The sequence below is a fragment of the Hyperolius riggenbachi genome, chromosome 3 (genome assembly GCF_040937935.1).
Source record: "Hyperolius riggenbachi isolate aHypRig1 chromosome 3, aHypRig1.pri, whole genome shotgun sequence".
NCBI classification, from domain to species: Eukaryota; Metazoa; Chordata; class Amphibia; order Anura; family Hyperoliidae; genus Hyperolius; species Hyperolius riggenbachi.
Window position 1 is genome coordinate 343881593 of NC_090648.1, and position 27521 is coordinate 343909113.

General features: G+C 43.0%; 1 protein-coding gene across 1 annotated transcript; it reads right to left on the reverse strand.

The window, feature by feature from the left end:
* Positions 1-322: 322 nt before the first annotated feature.
* On the reverse strand, positions 323-27256 carry ACTR6 (actin related protein 6). Its single transcript, XM_068276981.1, has 11 exons — positions 27024-27256; positions 23675-23792; positions 19741-19809; positions 17753-17876; positions 17526-17661; positions 16539-16595; positions 11880-11978; positions 11714-11792; positions 10211-10382; positions 3976-4114; positions 323-597 (listed from the first exon to the last, which is right to left on the reverse strand). The coding sequence occupies exons 1-11, from the start codon at positions 27182-27184 to the stop codon at positions 468-470; spliced, it is 1284 nt and encodes a 427-aa protein (XP_068133082.1). The 5' UTR covers positions 27185-27256; the 3' UTR covers positions 323-467.
* Positions 27257-27521: the final 265 nt, after the last annotated feature.

A 27521-nucleotide genomic window follows, 5' to 3' on the forward strand; every position in this document is an offset into this window, starting at 1 on the left:
GAAAGCCTGGTCTAGACTTAAGACACCAGTCATTACTGGCTGCTGAACTTCCTACAACTGCAAAGTTGCAACAACAAATTTTACATAAACTGTAGCATCTGCAGCTAGAAAATGTAACAATTTAATCCTGCCAAGATGAAATTTAATTGGTTCATTTTCAAGCTGCATATATTTTCATAATCTTGCATCAACTTTATTTGCATGTCCCTGGTCATACCTACTCCTGACGACAGCATGTAAAATGTTCCAGCAAACCATAGCCATGCCTTGTGGGGCCTGCTGCCTCGCCTGAAGAGAAGAGGGGCACAAAGACTTTGGGCAATTGTCCAGGTGAAGTGTTTAATTCATACAAATATTCAACACTGCTAGGTATCAAAAACTAATAAATAAAGTTCATGAAATGCTTTCTATTTACAGTACTAAAATTCATTTACATTTATATACAAATCAATGCCACAATGAATTCATTAAATGTCAAATTTTTCTTCACATATTAAATGACCATTCTCTTCGTAATCTTCTCTAGTCACCACCATGTCTTCGAAGTCATCATTTTCTGATATTAATTTTCCACCTTGCCAGGAGTAAGTAATGGGACTTAAAAAAAAAAAAAAAAAAAAAAAAAGGAAAATTATATACATAAGCCACCACCCTAATTTATTCAGTCCATGTAGCAGAAATTCTGGAATAACCAGGTTTGTATACAAGTTTTACATGTTTACATAGCATTAGTGTAGGCAGAGGTAATTAACATACTTGCGTAACTAGGCCACATTCGCACTGCACAGATGAAAAACTGCTCCGTTGGCATCAGTTTTTCATCCATGACCATCCGTTCTTCTAGCCCACAGTCAACACGATGAATCAGTTGCTCCGGATTTATTGCAGCCTCCTCAAATTTGCAGTCTGTTTGGCGGAACATGCCAAACTGATACATTCTGATGGAGCAATGTGAGCGAATCCTATTGATTAATATAAGGTCTATTTACTTATGCCAAACGGACCGTTTTTAGTGCCAGTTTGAACCGGGCCATTGGCCTTAACACTGTCCATTTAGCAGAGCCAAACAGCGATGAACGCTCGGATCCTATGTTAATCCATAGGTTCCATTCACATTGCTCCATTGCAATGGATCAATTTGGCTCTTTCCACCAAACAGACCGCAAGTTTGGGTCTGCAGCTTTTTTTTTTTTACCTTGCGCTAACGGAACGGAGAGTCACGATGGAAAAATGATTCGTTCCGCAGATGAGTTTTTCATCTGTGCAAGTGTGAACCAGGCCTAACTTGAGGGACCTAAAGCCTGGTTCACACTTTCAATTAGGATTGGCCAATAACGGACCAATTTTACTATCTCCATGTAGTGTGGGTGTATACCTACACCATCTGCTCATAGTATTCAATATTTGTTGACCCTCATTCTACATGGAGGTGGTAAAACTGATCAGTGATTAACCAATTCTTATTGAAAATGCGTATCAGGCTTCATGGTTCAACCGTATGCTAGGCTTCTGGCAACCACAGGCTGAGATAATTAAATGCAAATAGTTTTGGTTTGCATGCAAATGCAATGCAAATTAAATACAGCTTGGAATTATAAGTATTTGCATCTCACTGACAATCTCTAATCACTGGTAGGAGAGAATTACATATTCTGTTTTTGAAGTTTAAACCATATTCCTGCAGTTCAACATTTATCTGCCCATCTCATTAACACTTTCTGTAAAAGCAGTCTCAATTTTTTTGGGGGAAAATGAACTGTTTTGTATGAAGTGTGGGCTAGTTTTAATGTGGCTTTTGAAACACATTAAGATCTCCTGAAGGACTGGCAGCTTTACTTATACTAAACCAACACAATCATATTACAGCTCTCAGATATAAAGAACTGTTGATCTGATGACTGAAAAACTGACCAGTCAAAAATATAACACCATAACTATTCTCTGCAGTGGCTATTCCACTTGAGCAGAATCGGAAACACTGATTATAAGACCACTGTTGTGAATTTGACATTGTAATAAAATCCTAATTAAAATTAGCAGCACTTCAGTATATTTTTTTTCCATTAAGAATACCAATTTATTTAAAATTCCTTCTGATGTACTGTACATATCACTATTTTAAATGTGCACCACAGGCATTCAAGAAGCGTTCATAAGAATGAATGGGGGTGAACAGCAGCTGCAGGAGGAATAGAATTGTTGCATTCTATACACAAATGTGTATGTGACTCAATATCAAACGTGTAGTGCTAAACATCTTCACTTCTCTGTATTGCTTTCTGTTGGAATCTATACTAACGATGCCCATACACACTTATTTTCCTATTCGACTCCCTGCAGATTCGGTCACTTTGATGGAACTGGATAGGAACCGATTCCTTTAAAATGTTCTATTCGATTGTTTTGTTTTTTACCAAAAATCGATCGGAAGTGTAAATCGGACAGGATGAAAAAAAAAAAAATCTAGATTTATTCAGGTAGGCAGGAGTGGCACGCAATCAATAGGCCATAATGTTGCATTGAATGGAACAGTGCAACTCTGGTTTGATTTTTATTTTTTATATTTTGTTTGCATTTCCAAAAGAATAAAAACCCTTCCATGGGAGACAGTTGTAAAGTATCTGAATACAGTCCACATTGAATTTCTTTATTCACATATATTTGGATGAAAACTGAAATCCCAAATCTATCCCTCCTATCTTCACCCTCCCCTCATTACCATCCTACTATGAATAGAAATCTATGGAAGGTTTATTTCTGAAAAGAATCGATCATTTTGGAATATTGAGTGGAAATCTATAAGCATATGGCCATGTTAAGGTGGCCATACAGGCAACTTTGCGGCAGAGCAACCATTCATTTCAGGTATTATAATTGGTTGAAATTCAATGTTGCCAAATGCCAAAATTGGTTGCATTAATCAGTGGGACATGCTGCAAGATGTAGGGCCGACTTGCTCAGCTTGAGCAAAAAAAGCTAATCCCCCCCTCCTCCTCCGCTCTGCCTCTGAAATCTCTGGTTAGTAATGCCTCCCCCTCCTCCTGCTCAGACTGAACTCCCATGAGCCCTTGCTACTGTCTGAAAGTGCCTTGGCTCTCTGAAAACCTGTGGGCATGGCTTCTTTAGTTTATAGGGAATTAAAGTATTAAAACAAAAAAGTATTTGGCTTGAGGAATGCCCTATAAACAATAGGAAATGAACAATTATGTAATGAGTAAAAGTTCATCTCGGATCCACTTTAACACCCGCTGCTCAGCTTTCAGAAGGCAGTAGAACAATTAGCTAATAAAAGAAAAACAAAAGTTTGCCTTCTTAAAACAGATGAAAGAAACAAAGCCAGTGTAACTTAGGGCTGGTTGACACTTGGCGCTTTTTCAGTGCTTAGCTGATCGCCGGCGATCAGCAAAACGCTGCTGCCAATGTATCCCTATAGATACATTCACACTGCAGCAATTGCGATCAATCGCAAATGAGCTGCATGCAACGTCTTGGGTGCGATTGCACTGTGATTCTCTTTCTACTGAATGGAAATCATAAATCATGCTGAATCGCGAGATTTTGCCAGCCGAATCGCAATTTCGGACCCGAACGCAATTGTGGGAAAGCGCAAGTGTGATCTAGCCCTCACTCTTTACTATATGGTCTGAACAGGTTCTTTCCTGTTTTGCACATAAGGAAGTTAATCTGTCTTCTGTTTACCCATGCTAAACATGGTCTCTTCCGATGCCCTCCCCATAAGTAGTGAATGGTAGGATAAGGGAGAGGAATTCTGCTCTCTATCTGAAAGAAAAAGTGCAGCCATGCACATTGACATGCTGCTTTTCTTATAGTGGCATAAAATTTACCTTAAATTTGTGATTTATTTTTCATAAAGTTTCACTAGCACACAGAATGCTTCTCTCTTGGAAACACAAGAAACCAAACCATATATTCAACAGCACAAATAATCCCCTGGTGCAAGACACAGATACTTACTTCTGGGGTAATATAACAGACACATCATAGTCTGTTGGAGTGAGTTTTCGCACCTCCGAGTACACCCGATCCTTGAAGCCCGGAAAGAGGGCATTTCCTCCAGTTAGAATAATGTTCTTGTAGAAATGAGGCTGCATTTCTAAAATTAAAAAAAATGGAAATCTCAGTATTTTTTTTTTAAGTCCTCAGTATCCAGGGCTGTGGAGTCGGTACAAAAATCCTTCAACCCCTCAGGTTAGTATTCCACCGACTCCTCAACTCCTCTAATTTGCATATTACAATCTTGTTAATTGAAAGTATGTAACACAAAATGCATCTCTTAACTGCCAACGCTTAGGAATTTTAACCACTTTACCCCCGCGCGTACGTATTTCTCCGCCCCTTTTTCCATCCTTTAAAAACCAGGGACGGAGAAACACGTACTTTCCGCGTTCCCGACGCTGCCCGCGCTCCCGCTCGTAAACACGCCGCCCGCCGCTAGTAAAACCGCCGCCGCCCGCTCGCCCAGAGATCAATGAACGGGAAAATCCATTCCCGTTCGTTGATCTAAGCCCCGCAATGATCAGCTGCTCTCCTATGGGCAGCGCGATCATTGTGAGAAAAAACTCACGTGTCCAGCCTCCTTATTCTTCCTCCAAGCTTCCGGAAGGAAGCTTGGAGGTCGCATTAAAACAAAAAGTTACTGTGGCCATCTTGTGGCCAAATAGTAAACTACACCCTACACATTTTTCACATACAAATAAATGACTTTTACACATAAAATTAACTCATTACCTCCCACACTCCATTTTTATTTTTTTTTGTAATTAAAAAAAAATTAAAAAATTTACAATTAAAAAAAATACATAAATAGTTACCTTAGGGACTGAACTTTTTAAATATTTATGTCAAGAGGGTATAACACTGTTACTTTATAAACTATGGGCTTGTAATTAGGGATGGACGCAAAACTGAAAAAAATGCACCTTTATTTCCAAATAAAATATTGGCGCCAAACATTGTGATAGGGACATAATTTAAATGGTTTTATAACCGGGACAAAAGGGCAAATACGTTTCATGGGTTTTAATTACAGTAGCATGCATTATTTAAAAACTATAATGGCCGAAAACTGAAAAATAATTATTTTTTTCCCCACATTTTTCCTATTTTCCCATTAAAACACATTGAGAAAAAAATAATTCTTGGCATAATGTCCCACCTAAAGAAAGCCTAATTGGTGGCGAAAAAAACAAGATATAGTTCATTTCATTGTGATAAGTAATAATAAAGTTATAGACGAATGAATGGAAGGAGCGCTGAAAGGTGAAAATTGCTCTGGTGCTCAGGGGGTAAAACCCCTCAGTGGTGAAGTGGTTAAAAGACAACTGAACTGAGAGGGATATGGAGGCTGCCATATTTATTCCCGTTTAAACCATACCAGTTACCTGGCTATCCATCTGATCTTCTGCCGCTAATACTTTTAGTCATAGACTTAGGCCTAGTTGACATCATACACGCTTCCGTGCACGTTTGGAAGCGCGTATGACATGGTAACATGCAAGAATGGCAGAAGGGTATAGACAGCGCTTCTGCAGTTCACATCAAATGCGCTTTCTCTGCATTCTGCCCACAAGCGCAGAGCTGACCCATTCACTGTCAATGGATGGGATCAACAGTGCTGCAGGTAGCAGCACAGATGGCGTGCAACCGTACGCATTGCCTATCGATCGCACGGCCATCTGCGCTGCATAGATGTGAACAAGGCCTAAAACTAGTCCTTGGTAAGAGTACTTGTAGAAGGTACAGACAGGAACAAAGAACATCTATCAGGCCCTAGGCAATGTAACTGGGTACATGTAAGAGCCTGATCTGAACCAGGTTTATGGGTGATAGACAACACCTGTGTTCAATGTGCACAACATTCTCAGTGGATTCCCTGCAGCTCTGTGGGGAGTGCATATGTATAGTACAACTGTGTCACAAAGTACACCTGAGACAGATTAAAGTTTTATACATACCTAGGGCTTCCTCCAGCCCCCTTCGGGCTAATCAGTCCCTCGCTGTCCTTCTCCGCCACCTGGATCTTCTGCTATGGGTCCAGGCACTTGAGCCAGTCGGGCGCAGTACGCATGCACACACTCCACCGCCAGGAACGTACTATACCTGCGCAGCACTATTGCGCTGGTGCAGAATGCTCCTGGCTGTGGGAGCAGCATGTGGCCGGACTGTGCTGACTGGCTGAATTACCGGGACTCATAGCAGAAGATTCAGGTGGCGGAGGACGACAGCGAGGGACTGATTAGCCTAAAGGGGGCTGGAGGAAACTCCAGGTATGTATAAAACGTTTCCTTTCATCCGTCTCAGGTACCCTTGAATTCATAGTCACCAAACCAAATTTTAACATATCAAATTATTTGATTTCATGAGCAAAAGAAGGACATAAATTTGCATAAACCAGCATCAACACAGAATTATTTCCATCTCATTGACCATCTCGATTAGTGACACAGCTACACATCAGGCTTCATTCTTACAGCATAGATGTTATTTAGTACATAATAAAAGATTCCTGTGTACACATACATCATATACATTGGGGTGCGAAAGTTTGGGCAACCTTGTTAATCATCATGATTTTCCTGTATAAATCGTTGGTTGTTTCAATAAAAAATGTCAGTTAAATATATCATATAGAAGACACACACAGTGATATTTGAGAAGTGAAATTAAGTTTATTGTATTTACAGAAAGTGTGCAATAATTGTTTAAACAAAACTAGGCAGGTGCATAAATGTGGGCACCACAAAAGAAATTAAATCAATATTTAGTAGATCCTCCTTTTGCAGAAATTACAGCCTCTAAATGCTTCCTGTAGGTTCCAATGAGAGTCTGGATTCTGGTTGAAGGCATTTTGGACCATTTCTCTTTACAAAACAGCTCACGTTTGATGGCTTCTGAGCATGGACAGCTCTCTTTAACTCACACCACAGATTTCAATTATATTCAGGTCTGGGGACTAAGATGGCCATTCCAGAACGTTGTACTTGATCCTCTGCATGAACGCCTTAGTGGATTTTGAGCAGTGTTTAGAGTCGCTGTCTTGTTGAAAGATCTATCCCCGGAGCAGCTTCAGCTTTGCCACTGATTCCTGGACTTTGGTCTCCAGAATCTGCTGATACTGAGTGGAATCCATGCATCCCTCAACTTTGACAAGATTCCCAGCACTGGCCACACAGCCCCACAGCATAAAGGAACCACCACCATATTTTACAGTAGGTAGCAGGTGTTTTTCTTAGAATGCTGTGTTCTTTTTCCTCCATGCATAACACCCCAATAACTCAATTTTAGTTTCATCAGTCCACAGCACCTTATTCCAAAATGAAGCTGGCTTGTCCAAATTTGCTTTACCATACCTCAAGCGGCTCTGTTTGTGCTGTAAGTGGAGAAAAGGCTTCCTCTGCATCACTCGCATACAGAATCTCCTTGTGTAAAGTGCGCCAATTGACCGATGCACAGTGACTCCCATCTGCAGCAAAATTATGTTGTAGGTCTTTGGTGCTGGTCTGTGGGTTGACTGACTGTTCTCATCATTCATTGCTTCTGTTTATCCAAGATTTTTCTTGGTCTGCCACTTTGAGCCATAATTTGAACTGAGCCTGTGGTCTTCCATTTCCTCAATATGTCCCTAACTGTGGAAACAAACAGCTGAAATCTCTGAGACAGCTTTCTGTATCCTTCCCCTAAACCAGTTCTGTCCAACTTCGCGGGCATGGAGGGCCGTTTTTTTTTCAGTCCACATGGTGGAGGGCCGGCAGACCGATACAATCTAACCCCGCCCACGGAAAAAAAAATCTAGCAGCAGATTTCCCCACAAAATGCTATTGGAGTGATAGCATATTCCCCACAAAGTACAACCAGATTGGCAGCAGATTCTCCACAAAAGGCACTCAGATTGGCCGCAGATTTGCCCACAAACTGCAATCAGATTGGCTGCAGATTTACCCACAAAATACACAAAGATTGGCTGCAAATTTACCCACAAAATACATTCAGATTGGCTGCAGATTTACCCACAAAATATGTTCAGATTGGCTGCAGATTTACCCACAAAATATGTTCAGATTGGCTGCAGATTTACCCACAAAATATGTTCAGATTGGCTGCAGATTTACACACAAAATACATTCAGATTGGCTGCAGATTTACCCACAAAATACATTCAGATTGGCTGCAGATGTGCCCACAAAATGCACTCAGATTGGCCGCAGTTGTGCCCACAAAATGCACTCAGATTGGCCGCAGTTGTGCCCACAAAATGCAGATTGCCTGCAGATGTGCCCACAAAATGAACTCAATTGCCCGCAGATGTGCCCACAAAATGCAGTCAGATTGCCCGCAGATGTGCCCACAAAATGCACTCAATTGCCCGCAGATGTGCCCACAAAATGCACTCAATTGCCTGCAGATGTGCCCACAAAATGCACTCAATTGCCCGCAGATGTGCCCACAAAATGCACTCAATTGCCCGCAGATGTGCCCACAAAATGCACTCAGATTGCCCGCAGTTGTGGGCACAAAATGCAGTCAGATTGCCCCCCTCGTTGTCCCCCGTGCTGTCGCCTGTAACTCACCTCAGATCAGCAGCGGCGGGCAGGAGATCGGACTCAGAGCCAGTCAGACCGGCGCATAGCAGCCACGCGGTGAATTTGAATGGAGGACGTGACATCATCGGTCACGTCCAGCACGTAAAGTCCCCCGTGCGGCTGTCATGCGCTGGTGTGCCTGGTTCCTATCCTCTTCTGCTGCCGCCGCCGATCTGAGGTATATTAGAGGCGGCAGCACGAGGGACAAAGAGGAGGAAGCCTGTAAATATAGTCTGCGCAGCATGGGGGAAAGGGTTTTTTATTTAAAAAAAAAAATAAAAGTTGCGCTACAGCATGGAGTAGGCGGCAGGGGGGCCGCAGCAGGAAGCCAGTTGGACAGCACTGCCCTAAACCATGATGGTAAACAATCTTTGTCTTCAGGTCATTTGAGAGTTGTTTTGAGACCCCCCCATGTTGCTACTATTCAGAGAACATTTAAAGAGGAGGGAAACTTAAAATTGACCCCCTTAAAAAGTCTCTCATAATTGGATTCCCCTGTGTATGTAGGTCAGGGGTCACTGAGCTTACCAAGCCAATTTGAGTTCAAATAATTAGTTCTAAAGGTTTTGGAAGCAATAAAATGACAACATTGCCCAAATGTATGCACCTGCCTAATTTTATTTAAATAATTATTGCACACTTTCTGTAAATCCAATAAACTTAATTTCACTTCTCAAATATCACTGTGTGTCTCCTATATTATATATTTAACTGACATTTTTTATTGTAACAACCAATGATTTATACAGGAAAATCATGATGATTGACAAGGTTGCCCAAACTTTCGCACCCCACTGTATATACAGTCACAATCAGATATGTATATCTAACTTTAAAAATACGGGGACTGCTTCACTGAAGCAGCACAAGTAACTATTTTTGATTGGTTTATTTCATTTTTGTGGGCTAAGCAAAGCTATTACTGTATATATAATTTATGACTATTATCTGAAAAATAGAACATTTTATCATATTTTCTATTTTAATTACAGTTTAAATTCATTAGGAGTCAGAGTCGGTGCATTTTTTCCCGACTCCGACTCCAGGTACCCAAAAATTGCCCCAACTCCGACTCCACAGCCTTGTCAATATCATTCCATTTATCAATAATACTAACAAATGTCTGCCCTCTGGATACAGAACTCATATTGGGGGGTGTCATTGCAATGTGAGTGGTAGGCTAGGTGGGGGGGAGCATATGGTGTAGTTAGGTTAGGGGTGAAGCAGACAGGGGTGATGGGTGATGAGCAATGACAAAAAAAAAAGATAAAGCCTGAAAGAAGTACAAGGTAAGGTTTGATAGTTAAGATAAGTGTTGTAGGGTAAAACACAAGAATAGTGATAGTGAAACAATGTGGTAAAACAGGTGACCGTTTTGGGGAGCACGCACTGGGTTGAGGGATGAGGGGGTTAGAATACATTTAAGATTGACCTTGCATAGTGTGCATAGTGGGTGCACGTTGTTGGGAGGGGGGGGGGACCCATAATCTCATTAAAATAATAATGGAAAGCTTCTTGTCCCAGACTGGAGTTTCTTTTCCTGGAGATTAAAATGGTATTTTTTCTTCAGGGACAGGATGGTGAAAGACACAAGTGATCATCACACTAACCTTCAGGAAGAGTGTTAATGGAATGTACAATGGCCTCTGGAATCCCCATTTCTTGAATTCCTATATCGGACGGATGGAACAGAATCTCTGGGACTGCGAAGCGTTCGTTGGTCAAGCGAAGGATCTGCTCACCAGCTGTTGGTTTTCCACTGAACACCATCTCTTCTCTTGGCTGTTTAAAAGGCAAAATATCTTTTAGTAAAGAGTATACTATAATTTGAAATCATGCGATTAACTCGTATAAATTCATATGAATCTTAATCAATATTTAACTGCAGTCAGTGGATGATGCACAAGAGCGTTGAACTGCCTGTGGTCCACTAAACATTTGAAGTGACCCTCTAGTGCTCAGGTGTAAAACTCAAGGCCTGGGGGACAGATTTGGCACGCTTCTACATTTTGCATGCAAGTGGATTATATGTTCCTTCTTTGGGAAGGCAAACCGGTATGTATTTTGTTATACGAGGCAGTACCGTTGGTGAAAGAGTACAACATACGTCAGCATTTTGCCGCTAAACATGGAGCTAAGCATGCTAAACATACCCTTCAACAAAAAATAAAATAAAAAATAAAAATCAAATTGAGCAAGAGTTTAGTCAGACTGCAGTTGCAGCAGGAAATGTTTACTAAAGCTACAGGCATCCTTACTGCTTTAGCAGCATTGAATGCTGCCACAAAGAGGGTTCCACTGAGCCCAGGCAAGCCCCTAGTCAGATAAAAATATGACTTTCACATCAGATTTCTGAACAATCGTTTCAAGCCAACAGCCAGTGAAGATCTAGTGTGTGCACACCTAGCTTAAAGTGTACCTGAATTTATGGAAACAAAAGGACTTATACTTACCTGGAGCATCCCACAGCCCACTGTGGTCAATTAGCTCCCTCACTGTCCTCCTAGTCACTATCTGTTCTGCTGCAGTAAGCCCTGGTAAAAGTCCCTGACTGGCCAGTCAGGGATTGCTGCGCAAGCATGGCCCCAGCCTCATGCACCCCAGATCACACTCCTCTGGCTGGGAGCCTTCTGCGCATGCAGTTTGTTAAAGTGAACCTAAAGCCACACCAAAAAAATGAGATGAACTTACCTGGGGCTTCCCTCAGCCCCCTGCAGCTGATCGGTGCCCTCGCAGCTCCGCTCCGATGCCTCTGCACCCGCCGGCGAACACTTCCGGTTTGGCCGTCACCGGCCGACAGGCATGGGAACAGGAGGCCGCAATAGCAGCATAGGGGGCGATATACAGGCTGGGAACGAGAACTATCACTCGCGTTCCCATGCCTGTCGGCCGGTGACGGCCAAACCGGAAGTGTTCACCGGCGGGTGCAGAGGCATCGGAGCGGAGCTGCGAGGGCACCAATCGGCTGCAGGGGGCTGACTGAGGGAAGCCCCAGGTGAGTTCATCTCATGGACTACAGGGGTCTGAAGGAAGCCCCAGACAAGTATAAATCATTTTATTACGATTGTCTCAGGTTTACTTTAACATCAAAGCAAAATGAAGGGATTTCATACCTTGATATAACCTTTCTTGATGGTGCTAAAATCAGGGAGAACATAGTCCACCATAAGGGAGTTATCTTCCCCTCTCAATCTAAAAAGAAATATGTATCAATTTCATAATTTTCACTACACAGATTCATAACCATGTAATCAGAGTTACACATTTCAAGGTACATACTTTGCAGTCTCCATGTCCTTATAGAAATCAGTGGCCACGTAGCAAACATCTTCTTTTACTTGATTTATTACATGCGTTTCATCCATAACATGCAATTGTCTGCGGAAGTATAAAACAAGTATGAGAAAAGCAAATTAAGATATAGTACTATTTATTCATTCAGAAGCCCTCGCAGGACCATCGGCTTTTCACAAACAACCAGAAAACCTCCTGGTTCTTTGCCAATATGTTCTATTCATAAACTCCCACCACAGTGTGTGATTTATCAATGGCTTAGATGTGGTCACATGGACTAAGGGCCCTTTCACACTTGTGCGCTTTACTAGTGCTTTCAGAATCACTCAAAAGCGCTAGCGTTTCAAAAAGCGCTTGTTCAATGTATTGTTTATGGTTCTGTTCTAATCTAAAAGTTTAGCTGAAACGCAAACACGTAGCATGCAGCATTTTCTGAGCGATTCTGAGTGATTGGCGTTTCAATGTTAAGTATTAGCTAATCACTGAAAAAACACTTTCTATACAGTGAAAAAAATCGCTTGGAAAGCACTCATGTAAAATTCTGGAAAACGCCAGAAAAACGCTTAGCGCTTGCACTTAGCGATTTTAGGTGTGAATGGGCCCTTAACAGGTCTTCCCATTCAGGGAGTTGTTAAAAGTGTGATAATGAGATATTTACCTAAAGAGAGGGAAGCCTCAGGATCCTATTGAGGTTTCCCTCAGTGCTCTGATGTCCCCTCTCGCCAAGGGACATGGCATTGTCGCCAATATTGGAGCCACGCACCTCCTCTTCTATCAGCGTTGGCTGCGCAAGCACGCCTGCGCATGCACGGCTACTGCAGGCCACGCTCGTGGAGAGTAGGGTGGCTGCACTGACTAAGGGGGGGGGGGGCACAACAACATGTAGGGAAGCCTACATGTTGCCACCACCAAACTCCTCATCCATGCCCTCAATTTCCCGCCTTGACTATTGCAATGCCCTGCTGTCTGCTCTCCCTATGACCCGAACAGCCCCACTGCAGTCCATCATGAATGCGGCAGCCAGAATTATCCACTGCTCCCATCGCTCCACCACGGCATATCACCCCCTTGAATCCCTCCACTGGCTTCCTATCCAGTCCAGAATCAGATTCAAGATACTGTGTCTGACCTAGAAATCTGTCCACAAAACCTGTCCAACCTACATTTCCGATCTTACTCAGACGTACACACATAGCCGCTCACTCCGCTCTTCCAATGAACTTCGCCTAACCGCCCCCCCCCCCCCCCCCCCCGCATCACCCAGTCCCATGCACGCCTCCAGGACTTCTTAACAGCTGCTCCAGCACTATGGAACTCCCTTCCTCTACCCATTAGGGCAGCCCCCTCCAACATCTTCAGGAAAGCCCTCAAAACTCACCTTTTCACTCTGGCCTACTACCCCTCACAAGTGCTCTAAACCCACAGCTGAACTCTGGACCCCTACCTTTCGTGTCCTTACCTCTCCCTCTAGATTGTAAGCCTTTGGGCAGGGTCCTCCACCTTTTGTGTCCTACCTGATCATGCACCTCCATTACTGTAAATCCATGCTATGCATCTGAGTGAATCTAACTTGCCTAATCTCCATGCTCCCCTCCAGTGACTAAGCATTACCTTGTACTCATACTGTGCTGCATGATCTGGTCTTTCTTGTATTCCTGTATTGTCATTTTGCTGTATGTCACCCCTAAATATTGTCTGTAACCTAAACTAATGTCCAGCGCTGCGTAATATGTTGGCTCTTTATAAATACAATAAACAAATAAATAATAAATAAAAGCCTCAATAGAATCCTGAGGCTTCCCTCTGTGAATCTGAGCTTTGGCTCGGGTTCCCTTTAAAGTGAATCTTTGAAAACAGAAATATGGCAGATGTCATTAAAAAGTGCATTTTTTTTATGCAAACTCCAAGTCTCTCCCTAATCCTGGTTTCACTAACCTAGAATAAATAAGGCATGCAAGCAGTGATTGCTCAGTCCCAAGCCAGTGGTTTCACCTGGTAGTGAAGTGAAGACTAGGTTGGTCATCTTGGAGCTTGCAACTTAAAAAAAAAAAGTTGCATCATATTTATATGCTTAAAGGGAACCTAAACTGAGACGGATATGGATTTTTCATTTTTAAACGCTACCAGTTTCCTGGCAGCCCTGCTGATCTCTTTAGCTGCAGTAGTGGCTGAATCACACACCTGAAACAAGCATGCAGCTAATCCAGTATGAATTCAGTCAGAGCACCTGATCTGCATGCCTGTCCAGGGGCTGTGGCTGAAAGTATTATGCTACGTACACACATGCGACTACGATCGTTCGTTGTTAACGACGAACGATCTTTTAATTGACGAAAGAACGACCGGAGTAAAGTTAGTTCTAAAAAGTGTGTAACGATCACATCGTTAGAACGAACGTTACACCACGTAAAAGCACTCAATGCGCCTGCGCATAAAATTGTAAAGTTCCCTGGAGAAAAAGTGAAATGCGCATGTCCAGCCTGGTACAAACGATCGTTTCCAACGATGTACTACTTTTGCAAACGATCGTCGTTGGTTAAAATCCGCCGAGACAGAACTTTCTTTTGTAGCGATTTGGCTCGTTCGTCGTTAGACTTAATAGTCGGTGGTTCGTTTTATGTAACGATCGTCATTGGTAAAGATCGGGGAACGATCGTTACAAACGACTATAGTCGCATGTGTGTACGCACCTTTAGAGACACAGGATCAGCAGGAGAGTCCGGTAACTGGTAGTATTTTAAAATGAAAAATCCATATCCTTCTCAGTTTAGGTTCTCTTTAATCTGCTGGATTACTTTTAACCATACCCTGCCCTCCCTTTTAATGGGAATTCCATGGGCCCCCCAAAAAGTTGTTACTAACCAAAAAATGTGTCAGTAGGGATAAGAGCTTAGCTTTCATGGAATTCCGGCTTTTGCATCATAATTGAAAGTCAGAATTGTAGATTAATATATTTCAGACAAGTAAATTCTGAAAGTTATATGAAAGCACGTTTAAAAACAGTTTTTCTCATAAATGACGAAAAAAAATGTTTATTGACTGCCCTACACATACTCTACATGTGTACGGAGAATACTCGAGGGATGTCAAAGCAAAAAAATAAATAAATAAATAAATAAATAAATCGAAACAAATTGTAATTATTTTGCAATTTTACCAAGCAAACTCAGAATCCAGAAACGTATGCAAAATTTCAACACATTTGGAAACTCCACCATTCCTATGTGTCAGGTCTTCCCGGAATGAGTTATAGACCTACAAAGACCCTCATTAATCAAACCTTTTCCAGACATCTCTGCTGCTAGGAACTTGTCCATCTGCCCTGTCCCTCAAACCTGCTGCCTGGGCGTCACCCTAAACTTAACACTTTCCACCCCCCCCCCCCCCACACACACACACACACACACACACTTCCAAAACGTCTCCAGAACCTGCTACTTACATTTCTCCAACATCGCCAAAATTTGCCCCTACCTATCCTCCAACACCACCAAATTCCTGGTCCATTCTCTGGTCATCTCCCACCTAGACTACTGCAATGCCACCCTCTCTGGACTCCCTGAGACCAGACTCCAACCCCTCCAATCCATTATGGCATAGAAATCCATCTACCATTCCTCCCCATGCAGATAATCGGATCTTGCTAAGAGATACTTCCCAACCCCTCTCTCCACTCCTCCAACTCTCTACAGATGATAACTCCTCTCATCACTTGCTCACTCTTGAAGCTCCAGGACTTCTCCAGAGCAGCCCCTTCTCTATGGAACTCCCTTCCCCCATCAGGCTCGCCCCCACCTTCATCTCCTTCAAGCAGGACATTTACATCACCCTCCTTATGTGTCCCTCTCATCCATAAGATTGTAAGCCCATTTGACAGGGTCCTCCTCCTTGTGTGCTCTTCTCCGTCATCTCTACATTGCAATCTGGGCACCATTTTTTTATTGTTAAATCACTATTTTTTGTACCATTGTTTAACGCTGTAATGCCACTGTGTAACATTGTTTAATGTTGTAATGTCTCCCCTATCCATTGTACAGCATTGTGTAATATGTTAGTGCTTTACAAATAAAGTTTAATAATAATGAAGACTCAGACTTTACAGTTTGCATAAACATTATCTATATTTGTACCGATTCTATGATTGATTGCTGGACTAGCATAGAGCAGATGTAAGTGATGTCGCCAATTGTTGGGAGAGGCCTTACCCTGGAGGTGATGCCAGGTAGTACCACCCCAGTCTGGGTATAATATGAACAGGGCAAGTATCTGCATTTCCTAATACAGGGAACATAAAGACAACTACCGTACTTACATTTTTTTTTTTTAGGTACAATTATCCCTTTGAATTGATTAAATCAATGGCAGGGCTCTTTTTTCTTAAATAATCTCTGAGTCTATGAAAGTTAATACAGCAAACTGGCATAACCTTGTTAATTTCCAATTAGCAAGACCGGGCTTCCGTTTCTGCTGGTATATGCAACAAGATAAGGATTTGAAATCATGTTTACCAAAATCCTAATATAAAACTGCTAGCCTGGAATGGTGAGTTTTATTCTCCAAATAAAGGTACCTCTATAATATTGCGGTAAAAATGGGCATAAGAAACACTCCACTGAATTTGGTATTCCATTGCAGCATATTTACCTGTATGAGATGGTCTCTTTCAGATGGTTCGTTAACAGCTTACCACCAACATTAATTCTGGGGAATAAAAAAACTGCAAACCTGTATGAAGCACTTTTGGATTTGCAATCTCAATAAGTTCACACATGTACTTGTTTAACTGGAAAAGCAGCAAAAAACAAACAAACACTGTCTATTCCTTTATCAGCTAATGCGAATTGGAAGGATGACTGACTAAGCATGCTAGTGCTGGCTCATTGAAAATTAAATTACTTTATTCACCTGTCTGATATCCTTCCCCCAACAGCAACTGATCTCCAAGGTTCTCAGGGAACCTACAGGCATGAGATTATTGCTTGATCCTTACAGAAATGACTAGATCTGGTCATTGTCAGCTCAAGTCTGTAGGTACTTCAATCACTATTGAATGGCAGTTGGAAAACTATGGTTCTTTAGGTGTTATAGAACAGGGTTTCCCGACATTATTACAGCAGGTACCCCTTTATTAAGGACTGTGTTGGCCAAGTACCCCCTTGTTTTAAGTATTATCATCTCAAGTACCCCTTGATGCATACAAATTCCTTGATGCTTGTAATAACTATAATACTTATACGGGTTGACTTTTATGATTTTGTCTTTGTTTTTTCATCTCCAAATTTACTATAAAACGATTGACTAGAACAAGTTCAAGTACCACCTGAGCCTAACCAAAGTACCCCCTGGGGTGTACATGTTAGCCAGTGCGCTGGGCGCAAGGTGACCGACCTACCGCTCAAATTCCCAGGCGGCATTAAATACTACCCCCCCCCCCTTCAAGTGAACTACCCTTGAGCGGGATGCGCACTATAGCATTAGTGCAATAGCGGCGCCCAGCTTTGCCCCTGGAGTAAGAGTACCATGTGTTAAGAACATAGAATATAGAACAATGTGTGTTAGGGCTTCTAGTCCTACAGCTTCTAAAATATTCACAAGCTGCCAATCACACGGATATTCTATAGCCTATCATACCTTATGATTCCTTCCTGTTTCTTTTTACTACGGCAGTACGGCACTATGTGTGTAAATGAGTATCCAGTGTCCACAATGATGCAGCATAATTCAGATGGGTTGTCATGGAAGTATCTGTGTGCGCTCAGAGCCCCAGCTGCAAAACCAATGATAAAAAATGTCCATAGTTCTAATATGCTGCTTTGCATTTAACATTTACATTACAGACAAAATGAATGAACACTTACGGTTCACCCTAAGAGCTGCCTGGAACTGATATTCCTCAAACAGAATTTCATTCATAGACTCTTGGATTGAAGAGAAGTTAAAATATGGTTCTGTAATGATGATGCTTGCTTCACCAAAGTCCACCTTACCAGAAGAATGTATCAGGGTTATATACCAGAATCTCTGTATACAAATTTATACTTTATCCAAAAATATCTTAATGTATGACAGGGTTAGAAGTGCTATTGCGCTCCCAATCCAGCTCCAATGCCAAAAACGGGACCACTATGGCCAGCACACAAATTTTAGCATGAAATCTGTGGAGCTGCCTCTGTCTGCTGGGCCCCCCAGGACCCCCCCCCCCGCCCCATCCGCATCTATGTGATCTCCCCGGGTTGAGCAAAGCGTTGAAGCAGAGCCTATGCTTTCCTGTCCGCTTGCGCACCTCCTCCTGAGTCTTCTCTCCATAGATCCAATGGGAACTTGTACCCCATGACCCAGTAGCACATACACGCTGTAGAGTCATAGGGTAAATGCAACTTGGGCATGAACAAAAGAGGCCACTAGAGGAGGAGCGTGTGGGCACAGAAGTGAGTGTGAGCTCCCCTGCAACACTCTGCACAGTCGGGGGGGGGGGGGGGGGTTGGAAGGAAGAGGAGACCTTCTTGGGATCCTTTTTTCCTCTAACATTCGAATGCTGCTACCTATGCGCACCCGACCAACACCTTTAGAGCGAGATCTTTCCAGCCAGAAACTGATCGAAATTATTATCAAGTGGCCACGTAGCAGCATTAATCTCTGGCAGACTCCATTATAATAATTCAATATGCAGGCAAAAGTAAATAATGTATGGGCACTACATTTTAAGGCATCTCTGGCTATGGGGCCCTGGGCAATTGTATACTGCACTGCCCCTGATTCGGACGGCCATGTCGCAACACTGATCTCCAGCAGATTTAATCACAGTGATCAAATCTGACAGGGAAAATTGATTAGTGTATTGGCACCTTATCACCATAACACAGTAAAGGTGCACATTCAAAAAAGGTTTCCCCGTAAGCAGAAGAAAGGCTAATACAAGAGACTCAGAGGGACTGGAGAAGGCATGTACTAATGCTAGGTACACTCGATGCAATTTTCCGTCAGATTTTCAGATCAGTGCTGCACAAAATTGATCCAGTTATCAACAGGGAGCAGATCGGACATGTCAGAAATTATCGATTTTATCTGTCAATCTGACAGGAAATTGAATCGTGTGAGCCGAGCATTAAAGTGATCCCAAGCCGAAGCTCGAGATCAAAATCAGATACTTACCTTAAGAGAGGGAAGCCTCAGGATCCTATTGAGGCTTCCCTCGCTTCTCCGTTGTCCCCAGTCGCTGAGCCTCCAGGACGTCTCCAGATTGGGGCCACGCTCCTCCTCTGTTACTAGCAGGCCATGCAGGAGCTGCGCGAGCCTGTCAGCGCATGCGCAGTAGGAGAGAGCTGATCTGTCTTGAGCAGCCCCGGCTTATTGCACATGCGGGCTCACGCGGTCACACTGCAGGAAGAAAATCTGCGTGCCCTGATATGATTAGTGACAATACCTTGAGGCAGTGCACTTGTAAGGGAAAAATCAGCAGATGTCTGACAATATCACCATAGCAGAATGCAGCTTGCTGCTGATACCTACTGCACAGCCGGTTAAGGCTGGTACAGTGCAAAATCTGCAGGCCCTCATACTACATAGTGGAGGTAAAATTGGCCAGTGCCAGGCTTTAAAACATTTAAAGTATATTTAGATACAGTTACAGTAACAGACCATTAGGCAGAGAGATGGAACCAGTCCAGTTTACAGTAAATTTGCCCACCCAATTACAGCTTCTACAAGCAGCTGGTAAAAATGTGTAATACATATACTGTACCATCCATAATACTGTACAAAGTCATAATATCCCGCAAACTAGGACTACGCAAAGCACTAGAGAAATCCATATACAAAATGGAGATAACATTATGAAAGATGTTACCTGAAACATTTCCTTTCCAAAAAGATAATCCCATACTTGTCTTTGGACATCCCAGTTGACTAAGTAACCCTATTTAGCATAAAAAAAAAAAGTTAACAAATGCAATGCTGAAAGAATAGTCGAAATTAGTTAAACTGCGTATTGCAACAGGAAATCAACCACATTCACTCACCAATCACATCATTTATCTTTAGGGAGATTTTCTGAGTGACCACAAACTGCCAAATCTCATCTACTCATGAGTGGATCCTGTAGTTTTAGAACCTGAAATCCATGTGTACCCGCAATCATTCCCAAATGCAATGAAGATTCCCAAACACGGTTATTACCACGTCGGCGCTGACATCGCTATAGCAGTTTTCTGGAATAACAGTATTAGGAAATTGCAGTCTTCAGTGTCAGCATGCATAGATTTTGGGTTCAGATACAGCCAAACCCCAGTTTGGACAGCAACACTGCTCATCGGTTCAGTTTATTAAATCATATTAAAAGAAACATTTTGATTGAGATTATTATTATTATTATTAATTGTATTTATAAAGCGCCAACATATTACGCAGCGCTGATATCTCATTGGCTGTTTACAACTATGCCCTCAGTTCAGCTCTGCACATTGAAAGTCTGCCATTAATTCTAGCAATTTGCTTCTTACGTATCTACGGAGTACATATCCACATCAACTCCAGAGTGATCATGAAGCACATGCATGAAGAAAGCCGACTGCGAACGAGCGCTGTAATAACAACACAGGAAATTTGGTCGCAGCTGGCGACACCATAGACCGTAATAGGAATTACGGCTATAGCGGCACACAGTGAGTAACTTTGGCGCTGTCAGAAGACGCTGAAGTTACTTTTTAAACACTGTAATTCGGCCACCAGCAATAGCTGGAAGCCTCCAAGTGAAATAGACAGCGCTCAGCTGTATTCTTAATCCACCACCTTACACCCCGTGGGGGAATAGACTCACCCCGCAGGTTTGACCACTGTCAGATTGGTCAATTAACGCCCAGCAATGTGCGTATCCAGCCCTGTAGGGTTGCCAACTCCTTTTAGTTAGTTGGGGTCCTAGATGGTGTGTCCGGGTAACATGCGTTCCTCATATAAAAAGAAATGCTTCCACAACTAATGAGTCACTCGTAGTGACGAAAAGTGTCGGGTGGAGCTTTCCAGACGTCCAGGAACTACTCACGCTGGATCTGTAGTAGCGGCGAGAGCGGGATCGCATCTTCTTAGCCTACCCGGGAGGCAACGGGGGAGAGCCCGATCTAAACTCTATGCCTAACTTCCTGCGACCAAATTGTGAGTGCATTCTTTTAATAAAGTTGTAATTTTTATGCTGAATTACGCTATGGAAGCATTTCTTTTTATATGAGGAACGCATGTTACCCGGACACACCATCTAGGACCTCAACTAACTAAAAGGAGTTGGCAACCCTACAGTGCTCGATACGCAGATTGCTGGGCGTGTATTGACCAATCTGACAGTGGTCAAACCTGCAGGGTGAATCTATTCCCTCACGGGGTGTAAGGTGGTGGATTAAGAATACAGCTGAGCGCTATCTATTTCACTTGGAGATTTTGCAACAGCCTGCCATGGCTGATATGGAAGCGTACCTGTACTGAAACACTCTGCGTGACATATATTAATTGGACTGGTTGCTAGAAAGTTTTATAATTCATATGAACTCTTCACCTGCATTGTTTTTCTTGAAGTTCTGTTTTAGCTTAATTTTTATTGAAAGTTTTTTCATTGTCTTATTATTACCACGGTAGCGCTTTCAAAACATTGTATAATAGCTGGAAGCCGAATTACATCATTCTCCACCATCCACGTGGACCTGGAGGGGGGGAATAGTAATTAACGCTGCTGGGACTTGTGCAGGAGCAGGGCAAGCTGTATATAGGCTGTATCCTGTGCACAAGTCTACATCGTTACTCAATCCCTCAGGTCGACAGTACGAGTACGACACCGCACAGACGCATCACTAGCCTGCATGTTGTTATGCGAGGGGGAAGGGACGGCGAAACAGGTAACATCACGCAGCAATAAGGTGAGTGGAAATAACAATTCTCACATCCAGTGATCTGCCAACTCAAGCCGTCTGGCGGATTACTGGCCGACGCGCTCAATTCTCAGCAGAGACCGCCTTGTATGTGTGTCATCTAGGGCTTAAAGTGAACCAGAGATGAAGCACCCTCATGTATTTTACCATATATATCAGTAGGAACATAGAGAAAACAACTACCCTGCTCTCTGTTTCATTCTTCACTGTTCAGCTTGCTTCTTAACAGCCCTGATAAAATCGCCGACTGAGCATTCAGTCTGGCCTTGCTATAATGACTCAGCTATAATGATTCATGAGCAAAGCCAGACTGAATGCTCAGTTGGGGATTTTATCAGGGCTGATTCGAAGCAGGCTGAACAGTGAAGAATGAAACAGAGAGCAGGGTAGGTGTTTTCTCTAATGTTCCCACTGATATATATGGTAAAATACATGAGCGTGCTTCGTCTCTGGTTCACTTTAAGAGACAAGATCAGATACGGAGGCTCACAGAAATGATAAGGGAGTCACTATGTTATGTTAGATATAGAAGAACAGCCTTGATATACAAGCACACGTATACTCCCGTTGCGTCATTACATATGAGTCGGTGGTTCTTCTGTCTTTGATGTTGCAGGATTGTACTTAATCTGAATGTAGAGACTTCACAATGTCACATTCCCGTGACATCCTCAAAAGCAACTGTCATACAAGGTACTTATTAAAGCCAAAAGGTTGGTGTGAGCCAACAAATAGCAATAATTCTCGTAATTATAGTGAAAGCAAGCACAGTAATCTCCTGTGGCCCCTGCTCCAACGGACCACCCAGGTGGTCTCCCGCTGACTTCTTTCGTGGCCCCCATAGCTGAAAACTAAGCCTGAGCTGCCTTGTAACAACTCACTTGTCCCAGTGGCTGCTCCGTTCCGAACTCCGTCCTTAGCTATGCTGCCTGCGTCTTCTTCATCTGGCACATGGTTACGCGCTGGGCATACAGAAGACGCAGGCAGCCTGGCTGAAGACAGAGATCGGAATGGAGCAGCCGCCGGGACAGGTGAGATGTTACAAGGTCATGGGAGCAGTAAGCACGAGACCACCTGGGGTGGTGGGTTTCCCAGCGGCACAAGGGCCCCTGGAATGGTCGGGGGCCCTGGGGCAATTGCCCCCTTTACCTCAATTGAAGCGCCGGCCCTGAGTGTTTTGTATTTAATATTTTTCCATAACTTTTTTGGACTGTGGAACAAATCATCTGAGTTTCCATTTGCAATACATAGATTATACAGTTTTTGTTTTCTCAGCAAGACAGAAGAGTCAGTCTAAGGGCTGGTTCACACGGGCGTCTGCTGAGCTTTTGCTTGGCATTGCGTTCAAACGCCAGCGTTTAAAAGCTAGCTTTTGAAGGCTGTTGAAAAGCGTTCAAGGCTAGCAGTTCTGGTCTCTGCTATTGTTTCCTCACTTTTACTGCCTCTGAAAGCAGCATGTTGCTTTTGAGACTAGACGCAACGCTGGGATCTACTGCCAGGCTTTCATGAAAGCCTGCAAAAGCCAGCTCTAAACGCTCCCATTCACTTGCATGGGATGGCAGTAGATCCCAAAAAACGCTGCGTCTGAAATGCTGCGTTAAACGCCACAAAAACGCCCGTCTGAACCAGCCCTAAAAGTGGCCATACACAAGCCAAGTATGTTCATTAGGTGCAATCACTATCAGAGGCAGCACTTCAATCAACTCTCAATCATATTTCTTCTGAAACCTGATGGAGTCTTGGCAAAAGGTGGTAGATAGACTGCTTCTCCCTGGATCAGGCCTCTACTGACCCAGGTATAGCCAGCTGTACCCAGAGCATTTACTAACCAGTACAGAACATTAGTCACTTAGCAAGCAAAACAATTACCTTTTGAAAGGGAAGTATATAAAATAGGCCAGATGGATCCTTAATCTCATCGATTTGATTAGCTGTAAACGTCTTTAAGCGTGCAGTCTTTGTTCTGAACTGACAGTTGGGAATGACGCTAAAAATATAAATGTTCATAGCAATACATTAAATACCAATAAAACATTAATATTGCTAAACAAATGCTATAATAGTCTGAAACACTACAAACATCTATTTATCTATATCGTGAAAGTACCTATGTGGTACTTTCCAGGAGAACACAGATTACTTGACCCAGCCCACCTCCTCTGCTTAAAGAATTTAACAGGTTGGCCATATGCACCTAACTTTTTCACCTGAGTTATCTCCTAGGAGATAATCTTTTTAAAACTAACTTTTCAGCAGTTTATAATTGAAAAAAAGTACCCCAAAACTGGTGGAAAAGTACTATTAACCACTTCCGGGTTTCGGGTGGTTTGGATGATCTGTGCTGCGGGGGCTCTTCAGCTCCTCAAAGCCCCCCTCTGCAGCGCTATTCCTCCCTCTGTCTCCTTCCCTCCCTCCCCTCTTCATTATGGGCTGCGCAGAACGGAAATCCGTCCTGCGCCGCCTCAGATAGGCTTCAGCCTATCAGATGCCGGCGATCCCTGGCCAATCAGAGGCCGGGGATCGCCGATCTCTACGGCGCTGCTGCGCAGCAGCGCCGTATGTATGTAAACAGCGGGGAAGATCTTCCCCGCGTGTTTACATTCACCCTGCGAGCCTCAATCGGAGGCTTGCAGGGTGTTCACGTAGACACCCTCCGTGAACTGACATGGAACGGCCGTTTCCATGGAAACCGCTTCAGGATTCAGGGGCGTATTTATGCGTACGCAGAATCCTGAAAGTGGTTAAATTTATTTCGAGTATTTTCTTGCTTGCTGGTGGCTTAAAATGCATTTTATGACAAGCTGTGAAAATATCACCTAGGAGAAAATTCCGGAGAAAAAGTGAATTGCATATGGGCCGCTCTGTGTAGCTCTAAAACTTTTAAAAGTCATCAGCACCTTGTATCGCCACGCTTGGTCTGCAGTATAACAATCTCACTGTGCTTTTATGTAACTTTTTTTCTTTTTGTAAAGTCACTGTGGAGACTGTGGGAAGGCTAAACATTTAATTACATGCTTAACAGGGAGGAATTAGATGGGAATTGGTAATGAGTCTTTGCAGGGCAGTAGCTGCAGTGCCGGCCACAAAGAGTTCTCACCAATACACAGTAGATGGTTGGGGTCAGCTGATTATCAGAGACAGTTTTGAGAACACAGCCAGCCAGGTAATAAACGGATGCAAAACGCAAACATGATTTATGTGCAATACTATGTATTCCACATAATATGCATTAAGAAAACACAGGCCTGAATTTTTTGAAAGCATTCGCCCTCTCACCTTTTTCAGGGGTGACAGGACGTTTGGGCCCCAAACCTCTGATTATATATATTTATCAGAGGTTTGGGGCCCAAAATTCCTGTCTTTTACTGTCATTGGGACACTTTTTTCAAACGATTCTCAGCCAACCCGACGTTCATTTCGGCGACAGCAATTGAGCAAGTGTACAGAGCTTTTGTGAAAACCTGTGCTGTTCCAAGCTCTTTACTGGCCGACTGAGGGATCACACTTGCAAAAATCTGCAGTGTATTGATGCATGCAATGGCCTATGGCGCTGCTGCGTTTTTAGAAAGCAAGTGCCATTCTGCATTGCGTTAAAAAAAATAAAATAAAAAAAAAAGGGGGAGTTACAACCTACACTACTTTCCCACACAATGGCTCCATTTCCTCATACAAGCATTTAGCACAAAATGCTTGCAGGGAATCTTTTGTGATTCCTGCAAACACGTGTGATTCTTCCCAAAGTAGAAAATATTTATTGTTTAATCTTTAGTTGTGAACATGGTATATGTGAATGGGGTTGACTCACTGAAGAACTTTAATCTTAAAGAGGAACTGTTGCGGAAATCTTAAAATTTAAAACACATACAAATAAAAAGTACATTTCTCCCAGAGTAAAATGAGCCATAAATTACTTCTCTCCTATGTTGCTCCCTCTTACTTACAGTAAGTAGTAGAAATCTGACATTACCGACAGGTTTTGGACTAGCCCATCTCTCCATAGGGGATTCTCAGCATGGCCTTTATTCTTTATAAAGACATTCCCTAAAAAATATTTATGCAAGATGCTGGCCAGCCTCCCTGCTCGCTGTACACTATTTTGGCAGTTGGACGTAGCAAGTGCCATTCACTAAGTGCTTAAGTCAGTAATGAGAGATTTCTACTTCTTATTGTAAGTGACAGCAACATAAGACTCTTTAATGTTAGCAGATAGCGCACAATAAAAATTAGCACACATTAAAATGACCAGCATTTACTCAAATCGTATAACGCACTATATACATGCTCCACTCATGTTGCTTGAGTAACATGCTGGTAAATTGCGGATGTAGTGAAATATTTTGCGACCTAGCAAATTTTACATCTTGCCATTCAGCACCATTTTTACAATACCGGCTGTAATTTTTTGCAACTGGCGATATTTTTCATTTTTGCAGTGGGGGTGGGATGGTTAACGTTAGGCATCGGAGAGGTGAGTTTTAAGGTTAGGTGTTTGTGATGAGTGTTTTCAGGTTAGGTATCGGAAAGGGAGTAGTTAGGGTTAGGCATGGGGGTGAGGCATTGGCAGGGGGCTGGTTAGGGTTAAGCATTAGCAGGGGTTGATTAGGCATCAGAAGATGGAAAGGTTCTGTGTAAGAATAGGGTTAGTTTGTATTTTATGAAAGTACTAGCTAAACACTTTCTGCTAGTAGGACCTATAAATAATTGCAACTAGTTGCAACATCTGACAAAGTTGCAAAAATACCACAAAGTAATCCTAACAGTGCAGTGGCTGGATAGTGTAATGCTACTGCCTACTGAGTGCGCTCTAGTGGCTGCCTCGCAAGCGATTTGAGTCCGACAGGAGAAAGACGCAAATACTGCAATTATAACATGCGCGATCACATTTTAAGTTATCGGTGAATCAGTCTCCAATCAGTGCCATGATCACTTTAAAAAATGTTAATACTGTAACAGAAGATTGATCACAGAAAGTAAAACATTATTGCTCACGGTTTCAAGCAAATTCGTTAATGCTCTAGTGATAAAAAATATATTGGCACAACAAAGCATCCTGTATCCTCTATGACAAGTCATTCACTTAGCTCTGCTAGCATCAGCAGGTCCTCCCAGCAGTGAGGGAGTCAGCGTAGCAGCAGGATAGACAGTACACCAGATTGCCGCTCTAGGCGGACTCTATGGTAAGCGCCCGGCAGCTATCCTTGCTCGGGTAGTAGCCCACCTGACTTCGCCGTGGCTGTAGCCGATCTTTGCAGTGTAGGCCCCGTTATCCAGCACCAAGGTGGTCATCCCGGGCCTGGACACCCCGCATACAGTGTACGGATCATCCGGGAATTGTGTGACGTGCGCCGTACGAGCCAGGCGCCGCTCTCCCCGCTGCATTGTGGGAAATGGGAGGACTGTGTTCACCTCCCCGGGTATAGATAGTCTGGCTACTGCTGCTTGTTCCTCTGACTGTACGGGCCGTAAAGCGCGGGGCTGTGAAGACAGGATGGGAGTGACTGCACGCCTGGGAAGATCAGATTACACCATGAGGACGATGGAAGCTGCAGGGAGAAGCTGAGCTGTGCGCTGCTAGACGCCCCGTTATAATTATCACACATCATCATTTTATCTGCATACTGTGCTCTCTGCTATGTCATGTGTAATTTTCATTCTACAATTAAGTTGCTAATCAGATCCCTGTTGATGGAAGCAGTGTGTATGTTTATGAGTATTT

What these genes read in the sequence shown, in the direction of transcription:
- ACTR6 (XM_068276981.1), bottom strand. Translation starts at nt 27,184, where the DNA reads ATGCAGCGGGGAGAGCGGCGCCTGGCTCGTACGGCGCACGTCACACAA. An exon ending in ATATACTTCCCTTTCAAAAG is followed by an intron (nt 19,810 to 23,674) that starts GTAATTGTTTTG and finishes TATGCTAAATAG; the next exon opens with GGTTACTTAGTCAACTGGGA. An exon ending in AAACAGGAAGGAATCATAAG is followed by an intron (nt 16,596 to 17,525) that starts GTATGATAGGCT and finishes TTTATTCCCCAG; the next exon opens with AATTAATGTTGGTGGTAAGC.